The sequence below is a fragment of the Canis lupus genome, chromosome 18 (assembly GCF_048164855.1).
Source record: "Canis lupus baileyi chromosome 18, mCanLup2.hap1, whole genome shotgun sequence".
Lineage (NCBI taxonomy): Eukaryota > Metazoa > Chordata > Mammalia > Carnivora > Canidae > Canis > Canis lupus.
This window is the reverse complement of record NC_132855.1, coordinates 47,111,065-47,134,949: the sequence shown is the minus strand read 5'-3', so window position 1 is coordinate 47,134,949 and position 23,885 is coordinate 47,111,065. Positions and strand designations below refer to the sequence as shown.

Sequence of the window (23,885 nt, the reverse complement as noted above, 5' to 3'; positions counted from 1 at the left end):
CTTCATCAAGATAAGAAGCTTTTGCACAGCAAAGGACACAGTCAACAAAACTCAAAGACAGACAACCTACAGAATGGGAGAAGATATTTGCAAATGACATATCAGATAAAGGGCTAGTTTCCAAGACCTATAAAGAACTTCTTAAACTCAACACCAAAGAAACAAACAATCCAATCATGAAATGGGCAAGAGACATGAAGAGAAATCTCACAGAGGAAGACATAGACATGGCCAACATGCACATGAGAAAATGCTCCGCATCACTTGCCATCAGGGAAATACAAATCAAAACCACAATGAGATACCACCTCACACCAGTGAGAATGGGGAAAATGAACAAGACCGGAAACAACAAATGTTGGAGGGGATGCGGAGAAAAGGGAACCCTCTTGCACTGTTGGTGGGAATGTGAACTGGTGCAGCCACTCTGGAAAACTGTGTGGAGGTTCCTCAAAGAGTTAAAAATAGACCTGCCCTACGACCCAGCAATTGCACTGTTGGGGATTTACCCCAAAGATACAGATGCAATGAAACGCCGGGACACCTGCACCCCGATGTTTCTAGCAGCAATGTCCACAACAGCCGAACTGTGGAAGGAGCCTTGGTGTCCATCGAAAGATGAATGGATAAAAAAGATGTGGTTTATGTATACAATGGAATATTACTCAGCCATTAGAAATGACAAATACCCACCATTTGCTTCAACGTGGATGGAACTGGAGGGTATTATGCTGAGTGAAGTAAGTCAATCGGAGAAGGACAAACATTGTATGTTCTCATTCATTTGGGGAATATAAATAATAGTGAAAGGGAATATAAGGGAAGGGAAAAGAAATGTGTGGGAAATATCAGAAAGGGAGACAGAACATAAAGACTGCTAACTCTGGGAAATGAACTAGGGGTGATGAAAGGGGAGGAGGGCGGGGGGTGGGGGTGACTGGGTGACGGGCACTGCGGGGGCACTTGACGGCATGAGCTCTGGGTGTTATTCTGTATGTTGGTAAATTGAACACCAATAAAAAATAAATTTATTATTAAAAAAAAATAAAACTGTTTACCACAAAAAAAAGATAGTAAATTAAAATAATGCTAAAATATATTGCATACTCTGCTATCTGTATAAACCCAAAAGAATCAAGAAGATGCATCCAGAAAAGAAAAAAACAGATAGCAAATAGTTTGGTAAAACTATATTGTATTTTACTTTCTTGAGTGGTAATGGGAAATTACATATTACAACAAGAAAGGGTACAGATTTGGTTTGGATGTTATTTCATTGCCTTTAATTAGAATATTTGATTAAAACTGCTGGCAGATTCTTCAGTAGAGCAGATGTCATTATATTTGGGCAATGAGCCTAGCAACAGTTGGGACTAAGTACAGTGTTTCATAGAGAAGTGAATCAGAGTAGAAAAGAGGCTTACTTTTGGCATCCCAATTTAGTAAATGTTTTACGCTGAGTACATGAAAAAAGGAAGTCTCCTTAAATTACAAATTATAAATAACATGTATACATATCATTATCAATACATCAATAGCATTGTTTTGTTCAGCTATTTCCATTCTTTTTTTTTAAAGATTTTATTTAACGCAGCGGTTTGGCGCCGCCTGCAGCCTGGGGTGTGATCCTGGAGACGTAGGATCGAGTCCCGCATCGGGCTCCCTGCATGAAGCCTGCAAAAAAAAAAAAAAAAAAAAAATTACGAGAGAGACAGAAAGAGAGACAGAGATACAGGCAGAGGGAGAAGCAGGCTCCCTGTGGAGAGCCTGATGTGAGATTTGATCCCAGGACCCCAGGATCACAACCAGAGCCATTTTCTCAGAGCTGTTTTCTCAGATAATCTTATAATCACACTTGATAAAATTAAGGACATCCCTTTTATCATCTAGTGCTCATCTATAACAGATGTCCCCAGTTGTCTTAAAAAAAATACAAAAAGTTGTAATTTTGAATTAAGAATCAGAGTCATCATGACATATAATTATATCTCTGAAGACTTTAATTTAGAGTAGTTTCTCTGATTTTTACTTTTCCTATCATTATCTATTTGCAGACTTTTCCTATAGAATGTCCAGCATTAGTTCTTTATAGTTTATTTCATTTTTCTATGCCCGTGCTGTCCAGTACCTTAGCCATTAGCTACATGTGACTTTTGAGCACTTGAAATGTGAATAGTGAGAACTGAGATATGGATGTGCTACAAGTATAAAACTCACATAAAAAAATATGAAATAATCTAAAATATCTCATAAAAACTGTTTATATTGACTACATATTGAAATGGTAATGTTTTAGATATATTGGGCTAAATAATACATTATTAAAATTAATTCATTCTTTTTACTGTGGCTACTAGAAAACTTTAAATTATATATGCCACTCTTCTTATATTTCTGTTGTACAGCACTGGTCTGTATCCTCTCTACTCACAGAGTACTGGCTGCTTTAGCATCATTTGGGAGCAGATTCTTGGCACCCTTCCTAGACCTGCTAAATCTGAATCTGTTGTTTAACAAGTCCTCAGGGAATAAACTAACATTAAAGTTTGAGAATCACAGCTCTGTGCTGTATATCCTATAAAGTATATCCTCTTAACTCTGTATTAGTGGTTTTTCAACTCTGGTTGTATATTAGAAGCACTCAGGGAGGGGAATCTCTGGGTGGCTCAGCGGTTTAGTGCCTGCCTTTGGCTCATGGTGTGATCCTAGAGTCCTGGGATCGAATCCCACATCGGGCTCCCTGCATGGAGCCTGCTTCTCCCTCTGCCTGTGTTTCTGCCTCTCTCTCTTTCTGTGTCTCTCATGAATAAATAAATAAATAATATCTTTAAAAAAGGAAGCACTCAGGGAGCTTTTAAAAATACTTTTTGAAAAATAAGGATGCCTGACTGACCCTCACCTTAAGAGACATTAATTTAATTGGTCAAAAGTAGGGCTCAGGAAAGTGTAAAAAGCCACCCAGATGTTATGATGTGCAGTCAGGGTTGAAAACCTGTACTAAGAGGCTAGTTAAATGTCAGTTTAACTTTTTTGATAAGAACGTTTTGTAGGTGGTCCTGTGTACCTCATATTGGGAATCACATTGGTTGTCCCACTTTTAACAACCCTGACATTGAACAGTGAATTTGGGTTGTGACAGCTTTATTTCTCCTTTGTATAAGTTTCTGTCAGCCTTTCATCTAATGTTTTCAACGTAGGGCTCTTGATTCAGTAGGAGTTGTAAAATGGCGATTCCTAAATCTTTTCCCTTCACCCACATAGACTGGAATCATCTGTCTATACACAAGAACTTTCCCTCACCAGTTAGGACTATAGTATATTATTAGTTCTTATAGGATAGCATTGTTTTTATAGGCTATTATATTAATCCTCATAGGATATTGTTAATTTTCAGAAGAAACTGATGCCCTCCTTAGTTACCAGTGAGATGAAGATTTTGTTCGTTGTTTAGCTTTCTCTCTTTTACTTTTGAGAATATGAACTTGTGAAATATAGTCACTTTTTTAATGTGAATTAACTCATACTGGATTCACAGATGAGGGAATGATGTCAGCATAGCAAAGAAATCACCTTGAGTCATGGTTGATTTTCCTGGAGGTTGATGTTTCTCAAGAAATAGCAACAGAATGCAAAATACACCACTCTGAGCAAATATTGCAACACACCAATAGGTGGCATTCTCTCACTGTGTGTATTACTCTTTCACTGTGCATTCTTTTGGTTCAGGTGAACTTCACCTTGAAGATGCTCTTTTTGTAGTTACCCCAGTTGTGTGCATTTTGTCCTGGCCTTCATGGCAAGCCTCAGCACCTTCAGCTCTTTCTTTCACCCTTTACAGCCCAATGGCTTTTACTTTGTTGTTGTTACTGTTAAAGTTGTTATAAAATTATTGCATTATTTCTTTACTTAATAGGAATTTAACCAATATTTTAAATTCGGTTTGGAATTTTATTAGGATTGTCACTTTTTCTTAGTGATCTAGTTAGAAAGTTGAGAAAAGGCTTTGAATTGTTAGCTCCTACATTCTCCTCATAAGGCCAGCTATTTCCAATGTGATATCAGAACACTTTATTTTGTTTCTGCATTCTGGCAGAAATGCTTATATTCAGTGCCCTTCTATTGCTTATATTTATTTTTCATTTTTATGTTCAGATTGTCCCATCTTTGTCTAGTGGAAACTTCTTTATACTAATTCTTGTTTGGTGTCTTTCTCTTTCTTTGATCTTTGGGGCTTTCTGCACAGCCATTCTATCCATCAGCATAAAAATCTGCATTCCTATAGTCATGATATATCTTTTATTTTCATGATAATTATAGCTTAAGATTTTTTCATGTGCCATGTCACAAATGGCTCTGGAGTATATCCTAAGAATTACAGCATATCTGACAATAAGTGATAAATGGAAAATAAAGCAAAGGTTTGCTGCAGTGGTGGTAGGAATTTTGCTAGACTCACTCTCAGAACCTAACTCATAACCATGGGCTTCAAATGTATTGCTTTACCAAATTAAAAACTGCTTCATATCACTCATCTTTGGGGTTGCTCAGGAATACTTGGAATCACAGATATTAAATCCTAAATGCCAATGGTCATATACCTTATATATCCAGCTGCCAAAAATATACCCTGATGGATATCAGCATAGCCTCTGAAGTAAATGAAAATGAAGCAATGTGAGAGAGAGAGAGGATAACCCTCAATTTTGGAGACACAAGCCAAAGGATTGAACAAATGAACAAAATAATAGCTTTGAATTGACTAAGCGCCACTATCAAAATAGAGAGTATGGATTTCTAGATCTTTTGGAAGAACTTGTAATAGCCGACTTGAGCCTGATCTCTGAAAGGAAGGGAAAAGATCAAACTGTGGAAATCTTATCTTTTCCTCTTTTGTTTAAAATAATGAATGTTATATTAAGGGCTCAGAAGAACATAGAATCTTGTTTTTAAAGCCAGGTACTCTGTATTTACAAGGAATCTTAGGAATTTGAAAACAGAAATAGAGGGAATGATTGGGAACACCAGCATTTAAGGATTAAGTGGAAGAAGGTCCCTCTGCTGAGACCCAGAAGGAACAGCCAGAGAGATAATCAAGTTTTATCATTATTTTGCAAGAGAAAAATAATTTATATTACATTCATTTAGGAAGCATTAAAAAATGGCATTGCGTGGATCCCACCATCTTAGAATCTCATTTCATTGATCTGAGAGGAGACTAGGTATCAGAATTTTTTAAATGCTGCTCCAGTTATTTGAATATATGTAGTCAGGGTAGAGAACCCCTAGACAAGAAGTTTGTTGAGATGTTTAACAAAGCACAGTGGTATTTATTGTGGTCTAAACAGCAATTTAAAAGCTACCCAGATGTTTTATTTTAAGCAAGAAAGATGCCTTGGTATTTCATTTCTAATAGTTTAAAGTAGAATATATTTTGTATTTGCTATCTTCCCATGCAGATTTATTTTTCAAGGATCCTTTTCTTTAAGATTCTGAATTGTCCTTTGGATTCAAAAAAGTAGGCCATTCAAGTAGTAGGCCTACTTTTGATTTGATAATCAAAAATTACCAAATTTTTTGATAATGATAAAATTTACTGATTTATAGCTTAGTATTTGTTTATTCTACTGACATTTATTGAGCCGCCTTCTGTCCTAGGTGCTTGGCGTGGTGCTAATAACAGAAATAAATACGTTCTAGTTCTTGTCCTCATAGTGCTTACAGAGGCCACAAACATAGAAACAATAAGAGCAAAAAGATGTCACAAGTGCTATGAGAGAGGGGTGTATGGGATACAGTGGGAAACAGGATTTCATTGTAAAGGACTATGAACTGGGAAGGGTTTAAGAAGGTGGAGGTGCTTATACTTAATTTCTCAAGGTGGTTTTGACATTTGATAGACTACTATGGGAAAAGATGGGCTTCCCAGGCAGAAAAGCCTGCTTCTCCCTCTGCCTGTGTCTCTGCCTCTCTCTCTCTCTCTCTCTCTCTCTCTATCATAAATAAATAAAAATTAAAAAAAAAAAAGACCACAAAAGCAAAAACAGATTAAAGATCCAGCAAATTTAGGGAACTACATGGTGACCCCTTGTTATTCAAACATAGAGGACAAGCATGTATGTATGTGTGGTGGCCAGATGAGAAAGGACTTTATATGCCCTGCTAAGGAGCTCTGTGGAATTACCATGGGTACAAAATATGTGAGGCAGATCAGTTTAATAAAATACTAAATAAAGTATTAGAAGCAAATAGGTTTTCTGGAAACATTGAAGTATTTTTTATTGGGACTATACATTTTTATCTGAGCTGAGTCTCTATTAAAAATCAAAATGCCAAACGAACAAAGGAAAAAAGAGACAAACCAAAACACAGACTCAACTATAGAGATCAAACTATGGTTACCAGAGGGTGGGAGGATGGGTAAAATACGGAATGGGGATTAAGAGTATACATACCATGATGAGCTCTGACTAGTACATTGAATTGTTGAATTATTGTATTGTACCCCTGAAACTAATATAATATTCTGTTTTAACCATATTGAAATTAAATAAAAATAATACAATTTAAAAATTAACTTACTAAAATACCTGTAAAATAATTCACATTATCAGAGGAGAAGGATAAATATACCTTCTTGTTTCTCTTTAAAAACTTTTTAATTCCCGTATAATTAATACACAGTGTTGTATTAGCTTCAGGTGTTCAATATAGTGATTTAATAATTCCATAAATTAGTGCCCATCACGGTAAGTGTACTTTTAATCTCCTTCACTCAGTTCACCCATTCTTCCACCCGCTTCTCTGGCAACCACCAGTATGTTCTCTGTAGTCAAGATTCTGGTTTTTTTTTTTTTTTGTTGATCACTATTTTTCTTTGTTTACTTTCTTAAATTCCACTTATGAATGAGATTTTATGGTATTTGTATGGGTCTTTTGAGGATCCATACAAATTTTAGGATTGTTTCTTTTAGTTCTGTGAAAAAGTATTATTGGTATTTTGATAGGGATTGTATTAAATATGTAGATTGCTTTTGGTAGTATGGACATTTTTTAAAAAATATTTTATTTATTTATTTTGAGAGAGAGAGAGAGAGAGGAGGGGTGGAGGCAGAGGAAAAAAGAGATCCCAAGCAGACTCCACAAGGAATGCAGAGCCTGACACAAGTTAGATTAAATGACCCTGAGATCACAACCTGAGCCAAAATTAAGAGTTGGTCACTTAACCAACTGAGCCACCTAGGCACCCCGGTAGTATGGACATTTTAACTATTTGTTCTTCCAATTATTGAGCATGGAATGTCTTTCCATTTCTTTGTTTTGTCTTCAATTTCTTTCATCAGTGTTTGTTTGCAGAGTACAGGTCTTTTGTTTCCTTGGTTAAGTTTATTCCTAGGTATTTTATTACTTTTGGTGCAAATGCAAATGGAACTGTTTTATTTCTCTGTGCTACTTCAATATTAGTGTATGGAAATGCAAGAGATTTCTGTATATTGATTTTGTATCCTGATACATTACTGAATTCATTTATCATTTCTAATAGTTTTTGGTGGAGTCTTTAGGTTTTCTTTATATAGTATCATGACATCTGCAAATAGTGAAAATTTAACTTTTTCCTTACCAATTTGGATGCCTCTAATTTCTTTTTTGTTGTCTGATTGCTATGGCTAGGACTTCCAGTACTATGTTAAATAAAAGTGGTGAGAGTGGACATCCTTGTCTTGTTGCTGGTCTTAGGTGAAAAGCTCTCAGTTTCTCTCCATTGAGTATGATGTTAGGTGGTGTTTTCTCATGTATGGCCTTTATTATGTTGAGGTGTGTTCCCTGTAATCCTACTTTATTGAGTATTTTTGTCATGAATGAATGTTGTATTTTGTCAAATGCTTTTTCTGCATCTATTGAAATGATTCGATGGTTTTGTCCTTTTTCTCATTGATGCAATGTCTCTTATTGATTAATTTATAAATATTGAGCCACACTTATAACCCAGGAATAAATCCCACTTGATCTTGGTGAACAATTTTTTAAATATATTGTTGAATTTGATTTGTTAATATTTTGTTGAGGATTTTTACGTGTATGTTAATCAGAGATACTAGCCTATTGTTCTCTTTTTTAGCAATGTCTTTATCTACTTTTGGTATCAAGGTAATGCTGGCTTTATAGAATGAATTTGGAAGTTTTCTTTCCTCGACTATTTTTTGGAATAGTTTGAAAAGAATAGGTATAAACCTATAAATGTTCTTTAATGTTTGGCAAAATTTGCCTGTGAAGCCATCTGGTCTTAGGCTTTTGTTTGTTGGGAGTGTTTTGATTACTGATTCAATTTCATTGCTGGTAATTGGTCTGTTCCAATTTTCTAAATCTTCTTGATTCAGTTTTGGGAGGGTATACATTTCTGGGAATTTATCTATTTCTTCTAGGCTGTCCAATTCGTTGGCATATAATTTTTCGTAATATTCTCTTATAATTGCTTGTGTTTGTTGTCCTCTAAACTACTTCCATTGGTGGGCGGAGCCTGCAGTCAGACCAGGTATCTGCTGCAGCCTACTACTGGGATTGCAGCAGAGCTGATGTGTGGATATATTTCCCTCTTGTCAGGGCAGCAGTCTTTTTGGAGTGGTGTTAGCCACTGTCAGGGCTGCTTGCATAATGCTATACTTGTGGCACCTCTTTGGATGGACTTCTGCCTAGGGCGGGTTGGATGGTGTGGGTTTGCAGAACACTGCAGGAGTGGGGCACACTGTAAGTAAGGTCTGCTCACTAACACACTGTTGAGGGGGTCTGCTGTGGAGGGAACCTGGAGCCATTTTGGAGAGCTCCTGAGGTGGAGGGGGCAGTCCACAGGAGAGCGTAGGGGTAGGAGGCACTATTAGCAAGCTACATGGAGAATGTTTGGCTGGTTCTGCAGGCATCTGCCTATCGAGGCTGTGGGAGAGAGTAGGGAAATAGTGCCCATCAGCTCTTTTGTTCTTGGAGAAGCCTCCTAAAGCTCCCTGCTCCACCAGCACACATCTTGCTAGTAAATAAATTAGTAAATAAATCTCCTGCCCATATACTCCACGTGTTTTTCAAACTGCTGCTTCTATGCTGTATCTCAGTGTGGATATGCTGGCTCTTTAAGAGCAGGGACTTGGTTTCCTATCACCCTCCACCTCTCCCAGAGCTGAGCACTGATTTTTAAAGTTCTAGGTATTATGCCCTACTGATGGTAAAAACTCAAGTTAAGTTAAGCTCCTCTGGTTTTCAAAACCAGATGTTATGAGGATTTAGTCTTCCCAGTGTGGGTCCCTCATACCTAGGATGTCTGGTGTGAGATCTGCTCTGTTCCCTTCTCTGTGCCTTTGGTGTCTCTCCCTCCCTTGGACAATCAATCTCATTGGTCAGTTTGGTGTCTGACCACATCTGTGTCCTTCCTGCTGTTTTTGATGTGACCTTCCCTACAATTAGCTGTGAAGATTCTGTTCTGCCAGTCTTTGTGTCATTTTCAGGGTTATTTATATTGATGTGGTTGTTATCCAGATATATCCATGGGACATGGTGAGCCTAGGATTGTCCTACTACTGTGCCATCTTCCCAAGAAGTCACCTAAATATACTCTTCCTTGATGGCTCATATTCATGTGACAAATTCTCACAAACTGAATTTTAGCAAATTACTTAATGAACAATGTGGCTGTGGAATGCTGTTTTAAAAAGAGACAGTAAATAACAGTGTATTTTTACTAGATTTGTTTTTTCTTTAAAACAAATGGGAAACAAATTTCCTCCTGGGAGGGCATAGAGGATTCATAGTGAAGTCTTTGGAGTTTAGTGTCAGGCTAGAGTTGTATTGTATTATATTGTACTTAAGAAAAATAAAGTGTTTTAGCAAATTATATACTTATATATAGTAAAAATTACATACTTAGAAAGTATAGGAACTTTTCAGGCTTTAGCTAGTTTCTACAGAATAAATTGTGTTCATCAAATATCTCTGTCATGCCTAGGAGGGCTTAATTCTAAGGTATTTTCCTTTGGAAAATAAAACAATTCCTTGAACTTGAACTGAGAGCTGTCCTGTTTTGTTTCAAACTATTTCACAGGAGAGCTGGACTCCCTGTTTCATAGAGAGATTTGGGTGTTTATAAATCCACAGTATTTGAATTTATGTATATCCATCAAAGATATGCTCAGATCAGACAGTTAAGGGTATATTCAAAGGGCTCATGAAATGATCAATTGATAAATTAATACTCATATTTCAATGTAGTTACACATGAAGAACCAAACTTTACTTTCACATATGTTTTTACTAAAATGTCAAGTAAAATAACTTTGTGTAAGCAAGACAAAGATTCTTCAAGAATCCAGAAGCCAATAACTGGGAACAGTAGAATAAGAGGAGGATCTAAGTTGTACTTTATGGACTTTCTTTTTTGAGAATGGTTTTTAAAAAATGATAATTACAGGGTTTTTTTAGATGGTTGCTTCTTTACATATTTTAAGTGTATGGTTCATGAACCAATTTAATACAGTTACTTGGTATTAGTTGCAAATACGTTTTTTGAATTTTCATGAAAATGTCTATAAAATATTTTGTAGATTTAATTTAAAATTTTGGTTAAAACTGAACTTGAGCAAATGTACTTAAAAAATGGTACAGCACTCTCAAAGTGCTTTTTACATGGCGTGTTTTTAGTATGCACTTGAAGTTATCAGCTTAAAATGGAAAGTTATAACTACATGCAATTTTATTCAAGACTCAAACCTGCAGAGAATAAACGTACAAACAAAAAAAAGATAAAAAGAATGGAAACAGATGACAAAAAAATCATCAAATAACAAAGTAAGCAAAAGTGGAAGAGAGGGACAAAACAGCAAAACAGACAAAAAGCATTTAACAAAATAGCCATTTAAGGATTAAACTCACCAATCAAAAGGCATAGAGAGACTAAGTGGATTAAAAGAATAAGGTCAACAAGAGAATGCTATCAGCAAGAGACTAATTCAGATTTAAAGACATACATAGGGTGAAAATGAAGGAACAGAAAAATATATTTATGCAAATAGTAACCAAAAGGAAAGCAGGGTGTCTGTACTTGGACAAATGGACTTTGAGTGTAAAATTCTCTCTAGAGGCCAAGAACGTCATTATTTAATGCTAAAAGGGTCAGTTCAACAGGAAGGGGGGGGGGTGTGTGTATGTATAAAATAATCTCTGGATATTAAATAATATCTAGAAAGGAAATTTTAAAAACAACTCTATTCACAGTAACAACAAGAATAAGATACTTAGGAATAAACTTAACCAAAGAGGTAAAAGATTTGTACACTGAAAATTTTAAAACATTGGCAAAGGAAATTAAGACACATGTTAAAGTAAGAAGATATCCTAGGTCACCTAAGTGGCTCAGTTAAGCATCTGATTTAAGGTGGTTAAGCATGGGACTCTTGATTTCGGCTCAGATCATGATCCCCAGGGTCATGAGATTGAGCGCTGGTTTGGGCTCTGTTCTGAGCGTGGACTCTGCTTAAGATTCTCTCTCTCTCTCTCTCTCTCCACCCCCCCCCCCTCGCTCCTCTACTCCCTGTGTACATGCTCTCTCTCTCTAAAGATAAATATTTTTAAAAAGATGTCCTGGGGCACTTGGGTGGCTCAGTTGGTTAAACATCTGCCTTCAGCTCAGGTCATGATCCCAGGGTCCTGGGATGGAGCCCCATGTTGGACTCCCTGCTCAGTGGAGAGCCTGCTTCTTCCTTTCCTTCTGCCCCTCTCCTGACTCTCCCCCTGCTTGTGCTCTGTCTCAAATAAATAAATACAATCTTTAAAAAAAAAAAAAAAAAGATAGACCTGTGTTCATGGATTAATAGAATTAATATCATAAAATATGCATAGCATTCAAAGTGATACACATATTCAGTGCAATCCCCATCAAAATCCTGATGTCATTTTTCACAGGAATAGAAAAAGCAATACTCACATTTGTATTTTATTTTATTTTATTTATTCATGAAAAACAGAGAGAGGGAGAGGCAGAGACAGGCAGAGGCAGAAGTAGGCTCCACACAGAGAGCCCGACGTGGGACTCCATCCTGGGTCTCCAGGATCAGGCCCTGGGCCGAAGGCAGTGCTAAACCGCTGAGCCACCCAGGCTGCCCTCACATTCGTACTTTAGACCCCATATTGCCAAAGCAGTTTTTAGAAAATCTGAAGACAAAAAGAAGAAAAAAAGAAAGAGAGAGAGAGAGAGAGAGAAAGAAAGAAAGAAAGAGAAAGAAAGAAAGAAAGAAAGAAAGAAAGAAAGAGAAAGAAAGAAAGAAAGAAAAGCTGAAGACATCATATTTCTTGATTTCAAAATATATTACTGATTTATATTAATCAAAACAGTATGCTACGGCACCAAAACAGACATATAGACCATTGGAACAGAATAAAGAGCCCCAAATAAATCCACACATTTATAAGTCAACTGATAACTTTGATAAGCTTACCAAGAAGAACACACAATCAGAATAGGATAATCTCTTTCATAAATAGTGTTGGGGAAACTACGTACATACGAATGAATAATATTAAACTCCTTTCTTACCATTTACAAAAATCAATTCAAAATAGATAACAGATTTCAGTCTAAGATCTGAAACTGTAAAACTGCTAGAAGAAAACAGGGAAATAACTTTTTGACATTACTCTGGGCAGTGATATTTTGGGCTATGATACCAAAATCACAGGCAATAAAAGCAAAAATAGAAAAATGGATTGAATCAAACTAAAAAGATTCTGTACAGCAAACATTCAATAGAGTATAAGGATAACCTATAGAATAGAAAATATTTATAACATCTGTTGATAAGGAGCTGATATTCAAAATATAAGGGACTCAGACAACTTAATAACAAAAAACTAACTCTGTTTAAAAATGGACAAAGAACTTAAATAGACGTTTCTCCAGAGAAGACATAGAATGACCAGTAGATATATGAAAAGGTGCTCAACTTTACTAGTCAGTCAGGGAAATGCAAATCACAGGCACAGTGAATATCTTCTTACTTAGAATGTCTGTTATCAGATAGATGGTAGATGATAACTGTTGCTGAGGATGTGGGAGAAAAAACCCTCATGCGTTTTTGGTAGGACTGGAGATTGGTATAGTCATTTTGGAAAGCAATAAGGAGGTTCCTTAAAATATTAAAAATAGAACTATCTTATGTTCATGTAATCTCACTTCTAGGTATTTATCCAAAGGAAATGAAATCAGAATCTCAAAAAGATATCTTTACTCTGTATGTTAATTTCAGCATTATTTACAATAGCCAAGAGGTCGAAGCATCCTCATGGATGGGTGGATGAATGGATAAAGCAAATGTGATGGATGAAGACCATGTGTCTATATCCACACATGCACATGCTAGAGTATTATTCCATCTTATAAAAGAAGCTGAATTTTGCCATTTGAAACAATGTGAATGAAGCTTGAGAAAATTATGCTAAGCGAAATAAACCAGATACAGAAAAACAAATAGTGCATGATCCCACTTACACGTGGAATCTAAAGTGGAATCTAAAATGGAATCTAAAATAGTGAAACTCATAGAAGCAGAGAGTAGAATGGTTGTTACCAATTTGGGCCTGGACAGAGGGAGAGGTAAGATGTTGGTCAGAAAGTACAAAGTTTCAGTTATGCAAGATGAATAAGTTTTGGAGATCAATGCACAGCAATGTGACCATAGTTAATACTGTATTGAATTCTTACAGTGTTCTAAGAGGGTGTACATCTCAGGTGTTCTTATCACACAAAAGAGGTAACTGAGGTGATGGATATGTTAACTAGCTTGAATGTGATTGCATTGTATATGTCTATCAAATCATCACGTTGTACACTTCAGATTTATATGCTTTGTAATTGCTTTTTATGCCTCAGTAAAGCTGGTGGATGGGATTGAATTATAATTTTGTGGCCAACGTCCTGCTAATTCCTATTGAATATCTGAAGAAAAGCTATCTATCTAGCAATTTATGGGTAGTTCTTAAAATTAGCTGTGATAAATATGTTGCTATTTTCATAATAAATAATTTTCCTTTATTGTATCTTTCTGCAGAATTATTATCTTAATGAGAGATGTTCAGCTGTTAATGAGAGACTTGTATCATAGAAGTGACAAGTAGAATCTATCTCATAGAGAATGATTTAATTTTTAGATTAGATCATTAGTATTAACATTGGTTAGAGCTTTAATTAAAGTTAAATGCTAAATATCACATAATTTTACCTTTAATTGCCACTGATTTCACACTAGGAAGTAACAGTAATTTTTCAGTAATTTAAGATGAACCTATTTTTAATTTGGTCAATGAGAAAAATATCCTCATTTTTCATAATAACCTCATCTAGATCACCTTTGTCTAGGTCCTAAAGTTAACTAGGTATGTTTTGCTTATTCTGGTGAGCAGCAACAGGATTCTTTGATTGTAAGAAAGCACAGTCAATCCTTAAGCATAAATGGAATTCGTTAGATTTATATCAACAACTCAAGGAATGGAAAGAAAGATGGAAAAAGTAGGTTTGGAGAGAGGGAGGCTGAGCTGTTTCAGAGGGTTAGCAAATATGAACTTGAAGTATGCTGAGCTCTGCTGGTACATTAGCTCAAGGGCCCACTACTGGAATGAATAACCTGCTTTGTCTCTCTATTATCTAAGTAGACAGAGTTCAGATTCAGAATTCAGAGGTGGGGCTTTTCATGGCGTCTTAATCCACTTGCCTTCCCCATGGTGTCTTCGAGAGGTGAGAAAAAGGGCCTTACACAAGGGGCCCCGGGGAACCCTTCCATTTATTTATTTATTTATTTACTTACTTACTTACTTACTTATTTTTAAAGATTTATTTATTTATTTATGCAGAGATCGGGAGAGAGGCAGGAACACAGGCAGAGAGAGAAGCAGGCTCCACGCAGGAAGCCCGACATGGGACTCCATCCCAGGTCTCCAGGATCACACACCGGGCTGCAGGTGGCGCTAAACCGCTGCGCCAGTGGGGCTGCCCACCCTTCCCTTTTAGATTGGCAAGGAAGGCAAGAGCCAGCTTTGTCATCTCCACATTCCTCATAGAAGGTGGAAAGAAGTTGCAGCGTGGATGAAAACTGGGCCTCTCCAGTCCACTGAATTCTCTATGTCCTGTTCAAAGGATTAGGCCGCTGCCCATACAAAACCATGTCATTAGGATTTCTAAACACAATATGATAGGTTGTCATGAGGCAAAAATTTTCCAGGGGCAATAGTGTATAAAAACTTTTGTGAAACTTAGTTCCTTTTTTCACTTTATGCAGTGTAAAACTTTTCACTTACCAGAAAGAATGTATTCTAAACTGGAGGTTGTCCAATTACTTACATTAACTGAATTTTTCCAATATCATTTCCTCACAGATGCACATTTGCCTTTCTTGCACTCTGTTCAGCATATTGCCTGTAAAGCAGTGGTGACATTAAAGTTGAGTTTTCGAGTGACATTCATTAGAGAACTTAGAGTGAATATGGGAAAGAGAACAGTCTAATAAGAGAAGCCAAAATATGGGCAGCCCCGGTGGCGCAGCGGTTTAGTACCGCCTGCAGCCCGGGGTGTGATCCTGGAGACCCAGGATTGAGTCCCACATCGGGCTTCCTGCATGGAGCCTGCTTCTCCCTCTGCCTGTGTCTCTGCCTCTCTCATGCTCTCTCTGAATGAATAAATAAATAAATCTTAAAAAAAAAAAAGAAGCCAAAATAATGGTAGCTTATTTTAATAGATTCTCTGACCAGTAATCCCCATCTCTGCTTAATATGATTTTTCTGTCAGTCTTGAGGTTTTTCCGAACTCTTTACTGTTTGCATAAAAACTTCTGTTAAAGTGCCTTAAAAGTTCCCTTTAAATTTTTCATTCTTTTTCCAAAGAAATAAATTTTTTACAGGTAGCCCAGAAGGATATTCTAATGATGCATTCTCACAGACTTCTGCCTGTTTCACTTTTTTTTAAGTATTCCATTTTGAGACAGAATCTAGGATTTACATCAAATAATGTTTTTTTGTGAACATAGTGGAGCAGATATTTTTAAATATACACAAATATCCTGTAAAATCAGGGATATTCATAGGTAGTCTATTAGAGACATATAAATGGGGTTTTTCTATTTGAATCATGGTCTACAGCTAAAGGTGTTGTGCAGGCTTATTTTCTTTAGAGCAGGATCATCTTGCCAGCACTCCACTGACTCTGCCATACACAACAGGACAATTGTTTCCAACAGTTCGTGGCAGGCACATATTCTTTCCCTTCTTCTGAGCTGATGGCTCAGATTTTGGTCCCCCAGTGTCGTGGACTCCCGTTTGAGAAGGCGGCTTGCCTATGCGGTATTTTGAAGCCTTTTAGAGATAGAATAGGGCTTTTGCAAACAGAATTATTCCTTTAAATGATCTTTAGCCACCAGTTCAATTATTGCATTAGTCTTTTGACAGTGATTAATTGGTTTGTGAGGCTTAAATTTTGGCCAAAAGTTAGCTGTTTTGCAAGTTGTTATTAATGAGTAGTGGCTCTGCAAAAATGAGAGTAAACCATGAGCTGTTACAATGGCTTCATTCTATAGTTGCAATTTTTCCAGTGGGTTATATTGTTTAGTGTAGTTATCGTCAATTTAATTATTTTCACAAAGATTTATTGGTAGTCCTTTCTATCAAAAGTACAGAAACCTTACAGATTTTTTTATTTTATATTTTTCTGCATTTTTATTTTTGATTTATTTTAACTGTTTTTTTTTACTGAGTAAAGTGTGAATTTTGATGCTAGAAAATCATATACATGGAATCTTTTCTTATTTTAACTGGAATCTGATAATCGCTAACTTTAAGAAATCATCGTAGTTTTTTAGGTAAGGTGTAAAATGCAGCTTTATAGCCCTTTAGCAATATCTCTGTGGAAGAGATAGGAAGTGTGAATTTCACGTTAGTGACTTGGGGTAGCCTTTAGAGAAAGAATGAAGAGCACGTGTTGTAGGAGACATTAACAACCCCAACTAGCTTTCCTGTAGTTCTCTTGACAGTTTGTTAACATACCATTTAAAAAAGATGAATTTTGGGGGCCAGATTAATTCCATTAGGTTCCTCTGCCATTGCAGAACAGTGAAGACAAAAGCACTCACCATCTTAATATTCACAGGACTGTGCTAAAGAATAATGATTTAAGATCAAGACAAGAGTTAACTGCCCACCTCACCAACCAGTGGCCTTCCCCAGGAGCTCTGGATGTCAATGCTGTTGCCTTGGATACGTTGCTTTACCGAAAACACAATAAACAGTGGTATGAGTAAGTGTAATACTTTTTTTTCCAACTAATTACAAATTTAGTTTTACCAAAACATATGGTTATCCACTTTGGTTTCTCACCTATTCTTTCTGAATTCATTATTTTTTACCTTAGGCTAAAGTAGTATTTAATACTACTTTGGCTTGCAAAAGTAAGATTAAGGCAGTGAATATGTTAACGTTTTGAAGCCAAGGCACCCTGGGGAAGTAAAATATGTAAGAAATTCTCATGCAGTATTGTACCAGCTACCTGCTTCTCCCTTAGGTCTTCAGCCAGTCCTTCAGTTAAGTCTATGAGCTTGTATTTGATAAGCCATCTCTTTTTGAATTTTAGCTTTGGTATTTGTATTTGCCTTAGGATTACTTTTCCTGCTAGTTAGGAAACACAGAATTCCATCTCATGAAAGAATGAAAAGATACTTGTCCTTGGTGGGTCTGAGGGAGTTTAGTTTATTTTTAATCTAATTTTTGGAGGTTGTAGAAGATCTAATCACCCCACCTATGAGCCACAAGATTCTTTTCCTATTTCTTTATTGCACTTTTCAGGACTATTTCATTAAGCCATAGTGTCACAATGTTGAGAGCTGCAAAATCTTAGGCTGTATCCTTTTGGGGTATCTTCATTTTGAAACTTGTAGATTGTATTGTATTCTTTTGTCTTTTAGCCACTTTTCCCACCTTGATAACTTTTTCAGCATCTTTATTTTCCTGTCTTCAGCTAATTTTCTAATTATTTCTCTGCTGTCTCTCCATCCCTTTCTGTTCTCTCTCCTCTCTACTTCCTGTCCAATCTCTCTCTTCTCTCCTCCTTCCCTTCCCCCCCCCCCTTTTTTTTTTTGGGCCCTTCCCCCTTTTTAAAAAAGTTTCTTCTCCACTCTTCATATAGATCCCTTGTGTATAAACTTCACAGGTAGGTGTACACACTTCTCTCTGTGCTCCAAAGGGTGCTTTTCACTAGGGAGTTAGTAGCCACACATTTCTGCAGGGATTGTTTTAGCATAGATATAATTTCTAGCTGCTTTACTGTGTGATTTTTTTCATTTGTCAAAGGGAGCACTCAAAATAAATTTGACCTGTTGCTAAAAAATTCTTTTGTTTGTTGGTTTCACTAATGCTAAAAATAGGCAGGAAAAGGGAGCAGATTATTTACAGAGTAAATCAATAGAACGCTCTTCAACATCTACTAAACCCTGCTGCTTAGTATGATTCAGGGGGTTGACTGAGTCTTTCATGAATTGTATCTAGTTCCCTTATATACCCCTTTGAAAGTTATAAATAACTTGAGTATATCTTCTTATGTTTGTCTATAGTTTTATTTTTCTGTGACATATGTAAATAATAAAAGAACATTAGTTTATTCATATTTCTGATTTATTATTGAAAAACAATCTGTTATAGTAATTGGTCCACTTATCTCTGTATAACACAAGTTGCTCCCACTTTTATAACTGCAAAAATATTATAACATTGACTCCTGACAAGTTAAAAGGCTAATAATATGCTTTTTATCACAATAACCACATTGTCACTTTATTTTTTTTTCCACATTGTCACTTTAGATAGTAGGAGGTAAAATATTTTAGCCAAAAGACCTGTATGTAGCCCTGCTTGCCTGTCGAACTATCTATCGAGGAACCAGTGAGTCTAAAGTGGAAGAATTATTTCTAGTTTTCCTTTGCATGTGGTAATAATGTCTGGCTTTTACAAAGTTATAGTAGCAGCAAGAGCAATTGCAGTATCAGAAAAGGAAGTAGTAAAACTGCCTGTTTATTTAGCCTGGATCCAGATTTTATATTCCTTGACTCAGCTACTGCATTAGCTGAAGAAGGGATCCCCTTGTCTCTCAGCATCATCCTTTCATGAGGCCTTACCATAGATGTTGGTGTTGCTTTTAGATTCCCTGTTGCCAAACTGCTATTCCTGAACAAAATGTGTGCCTGGAGTGTAGTATGGAGATCACTGGACCTAGACTTTAAGGTCAGGACTGGAAAGTAGTCTCTGCTACCCTCTTTGATAGGTAACACTAAGCAACATGTCCTGTTACCTTCTGCACGTGTAATACTGGGGGTAATGCCTGTTCAAGTGAGTAATAAATTGTGTGGCATCTACTACTTCTCAGGGAATCTTTTTTTTTTTTTTTTTTAAAGATTTTATTTATTGAGTCATGAGAAACAGAGGAGAGAGAGAGACAGAGACACAGGCAGAGGGAGAAGCAAGCTCCATGCAGGGAGCCTGACGTGGGACTCATCCCGGGTCTCCAGGATCACACCCTGGGCTGAAGGCGGCGCTAAACCGCTGAGCCACCCGGGCTGCCCAGGGAATCTTTATTTATATTCTATAAAATCTCTTTTTGTTTATGTTCTTATATAACCTTGTATCTTCTATGTTTGGAGAAGATACGCCCATTCACTGTCCTAAGTTCTACTTTGTTAGAGACTTTGTAAAACTTACGTAAAATTAAAATGACCAGCAGATCCCCAGTTCTGAACAAAAAATCCCAACTACTTAATGTAAAAAATGGAGACTTCAGGTTTCCAGAGTAGAATTATGCTCTATAAATCATATTTGAAACTAATCTCAGGATCTAGTTTTTGTACCCCCCCCATCTGTAAATTAAGCCAAAGTTCTTGAACTAATTCCTCTTAATTTGACTAGTATCTTCAGTAAGCTTAACATACATTTATCAAGAACCTACAAATTATGGAAGAAGTGGCCAAATCTCTTAATAAGGAACTTTAGTGATCTTGATAATTTGGAGAAAGAAACTCACCCTATAATTAGTCATTATATTATAATTTCCTGCTAATAATATGGGATGTCTGTATTTCCCTGGGAGCTCTGTCAAGTTAGCTTCAAAAAGAATGATAATATGCTGCTTGATTTAATGAATTTCTTGGTCTAGTTGACATTTCTTAAAATGAATGGTAACTTGGCTTTATTGTCATCTACTCATGGAAGAATCTTTTTCACAGTAGAAGATCTTAAATATATTTTCATTTACTGTACTGTTTATAAAGCATTTCTAGTTTTTTCTTGATTATATAGACCTAACAAGGTCTAATTAATTATGCTGGAGTTTATATTTGTTCCCTTATTTCAAACATAGGAATTTTTTTTTAAAGATTTTATTTATTTATTTGAGAGAGTGAATGAGAAAGAGAGCACTAACAGGGTGGAGGGGCAGGCGGGGAGAGAGAAGCAGACTTCCTGTTTAGCAGGGAGCCCAACTCTGGGCTCGATCCCAGGACCCTGGGATCAAAACCTGAGCCGAAGGGCAGATGCTTAATTGACTGAGCTACCCAGGCCACCCCCATGTTACAATCTTTTAAAGCATTACAGGCTGGCTGTAAAAACTCAACAGTAAACAAGTATATAAAACACACACCTAGAGCAATTGATTACTGTTTCCAACAAGTTCTATTTTAGTGTTTTTTATATGTAAAGTCGAGGCCACATAAGCTTGTTAGATATTGGTTATATAATCTTATTGGATTGTATGTTATATAATCTTGTTAGATTATTGCCTAACCCACTCATTTCCATCCTAAAAGATCAGATTCATTGTCATCATATTTTTATTTTCTACTTAAGTTTTCTTAGTCTTCTAAATTTATCATTGCTTTTAATTTGGCTATCATTCACAAAAGTATTGAGAATTATGAGCTTTTATATGCCCTTTGTGATCTTTGTAGGCTAATTTTTTTTGATAACTTAGGAGTAGATATAATTACTTGATATGTCTTATAACTCCTCTTTCCCGTGTGCATCTTTCCAGTATTTTTGGAGTAGAACTCCCTCAAGCACAGGCTGAAAAAATCTTTTATAACTCATAAGGTTTGCATTGACCTGACTCAATATGGCCTTCCCTTTCAGTCTGCATTGCATCCTTCCATTAATTTTAGCAGATTAAGAGTATATATTCTGGCAAAGGAAATGCTTATTTTGTTCCTTAAACACATTTCTGTGAAAACCAGACCAAAAATAAAAAGAACAGCCCATCTCTGGCTTCGTGCACATTCATGAGCCTCTATGTGTTCAGTGTGTATATCTTTGTTTTTATTTTCTACACATGGATAACCTCTCCTTCTGAGCATAACACTCCTTTTCACCCAATGACTACCAGATAATGTAAATTATTATTGACCTCAGTCCATCTATTGGGCAAATAGGTGATGTAGATTATCCATGTCATTCCTTCTAATCATTGATACAGTGTAAGAGTTTAGGAAATTTACTAATAAGTGATTTCAGGCCTATTTCTCAGTTTCTTTTAATTTGCCTTTGTTTGATATCCAATTTCTTTGTATAGAGGCTTGTATTTGAGTGATTTAAAATTTTAAATAATTAGGTATTAAATGCAGTGGGTTTTATTATATCCCAGGTGTTTATGACAGTTGATATGGTTCCTATCTTACTGTCCGGGATTCTTACTTTGATTAAGTAAGATACTGCTATTTAAAAAAAAAAAAAAGTGTGACGGGCACTGGGGGTTATTCTGTATGTTAGTAAATTGAACACCAATAAAAAATAAATTAAAAAAAAATTGGCTCTGGGAAATAGAATTTTACTGTTGATTGGTTTGATGTGCCTGGTAGGTTACATTTGTATCTTACAGTATGATTTTAAGGATTCTAAAATTCTAAAATAGAACTTAGTGGTGACCTTTTAAAGATAGAACTCCCATAGACAGTTTATTTCAGGACAGCATGTTTGTCAGTGGGAGCTATTAGATGTATGACAATCAGGTAAGAATGTGGAAAACCCAGTCTTTGTCATTGCTGCCAGCAGCTAAACTAGATTCCTCCCAAGTGGTGGGTCTCTGTAATCACCTTCATGCAAGGAAGATATTACATGGTACTGTTATATCTTTTGAATAAGGGGCCTAATTTTGGCTTGGACTTATTATTTTTGCTTCAGAAATCATTGTCTACCAAATTCTATTTCTGTATTCATTGGCATTTGGCTGAGAGAAGCCTATAACCTGAAAAATTGTTCACTAAATGTACCAAACTAAAGGGTAAATAGTTTCCACAGTCACTTTGTCCTTGGAAATGCGATACCTAAAAGGAATTTCAGTAGGTAATGCAGAAAGCTCATTTTGTGTTGCTTTTATCAGAGGTGGCTTTTATAGGCTTTCCTCCCCAACTAGTGAGAGTCCTGGATTGCTGTAAATGTGTGCTGTCAGGCTCTGAGTCCTTATAATTTTCAAATGAATTTTATGTCTTTTTTGCTTCTAGGTATTTTATTGTTTGTAAATATTCCTATAATATTTTAATAATATTGACTAACAAGTTTCCTGTGATGAAAAATCAGTGTCAGAAACTCATTTAAAGCCAAAAGTTTAAAAACAAGCCTTCTACCTATTAGGCACAGAAAAATAATTTGGAAAATAAATTTATAAGTTCCTTTATTAAATTCCTGTGTTCCTGCTTTCTTCTATAGCTAAAGAAATAGCATGTTGATGAAAGTCAAAAGAAATTTTCAGTGATACAATTAAATAAAGTTTATATGGTCAATCTCAGCCACAAGGCTGTTCTTTGAAAAGGGTTTCTAATAAAACAGAAAACTAGATTTTTTCTTTTTGTACTGGAGAAGGAGATAACAGAGAAGTTAAGGCCTTAAAATCTGTTCTCTTTGTGCCCTGGTTAACTGTGCTAAAAAATGGGAATAGCAGTAATTCCAACCTCTTAGGGTAGTTGTGAGGACTAAATAAGTTAATAGATGTAAAATGTATATGGACAGTGCCTAGCATTTGGTAAGCATTATATAAATACTGGATATCCTTTATTACATGTTCTATAGATCATATTTGTTGGATCTATTATCTATTTTATCTATTATCAGAAATTGCCTGTTTAGAATTTCCTTCTACTTAAAAATATAACTAAGAACTCCTGTTCTTGACATTTGAAATGTCATCGTGTTATAAAGTGAGAACACTGTAAGCTAGAAAAAGTTATTCCGTCACTTTATTCTTCACTTCTGAGATGAAAAGAACAAATGGGTACTGTTGTATATATCCCATCATACATAATATATATACTTTCATTAAATTCTTAAGTTGACTCTGTATGAACAGAGAATAGCTCTGGAATAGCTCATTTAAATTATATATACTTTCCTATAATACTATCATAGAATACATGACATTTATAGGAAATTAGTTAGAGTTTGGCTACCTTGGGAGATATTTTTTTTAAAAAAAATTTTTTTATTTATTTTTGATAGTCACAGAGAGAGAGAGAGGCAGACACACAGGCAGAGGGAGAAGCAGGCTCCATGCACCGGGAGCCCGATGTGGGATTCGATCCCGGGTCTCCAGGATCACGCCCTGGGCCAAAGGCAGGCGCCAAACCGCTGCGCCACCCAGGGATCCCTACCTTGGGAGATAGATGTTAAGCCTGAAAAGTATATTCTTTCTCCTGGATCACATGTATTTGCAAATTATAATGAATCTCATTCTCTTCCTTGAAATGTCAATAACACCAAGCTGTATACATCTTTTGAGTTCTTTTTATCCTGACAAAAAAAATATGAGAAAGGTTTAATAATAACCCTTATTAACTTTGCATTTATAA

The 23,885-nt window shown here is 36.0% G+C and overlaps 1 protein-coding gene and 1 long non-coding RNA gene across 16 annotated transcripts in view; one reads left to right on the top strand and one right to left on the bottom strand.

Annotated features, from left to right (window-relative positions):
- RUNDC3B (RUN domain containing 3B) overlaps nucleotides 1–23,885 on the top strand; it is a 168,091-nt gene that overhangs the window by 125,538 nt on the left and 18,668 nt on the right. For 8 of the 15 annotated variants that reach the window (XR_012011083.1, XM_072784320.1, XM_072784318.1 and 5 more), the window contains one exon: nucleotides 17,162–17,308. The exons of the other annotated variants lie outside the window; for them this stretch is intronic. Coding sequence is in view for 7 of the 8 variants with exons in the window: in XM_072784320.1 (XP_072640421.1) it covers nucleotides 17,162–17,308 (147 nt within the window). In the remaining variant the exon portion in view is untranslated. The remainder of the gene's footprint in view (nucleotides 1–17,161; nucleotides 17,309–23,885) is intronic. 15 annotated transcript variants of the gene reach the window in all.
- Nucleotides 1,176–23,827, bottom strand: LOC140609148 (uncharacterized). Its single transcript, XR_012011095.1, has 3 exons — nucleotides 23,688–23,827; nucleotides 15,365–15,439; nucleotides 1,176–1,674 (listed from the first exon to the last, which is right to left on the bottom strand). It is a non-coding gene; the product is annotated as an uncharacterized lncRNA (long non-coding RNA).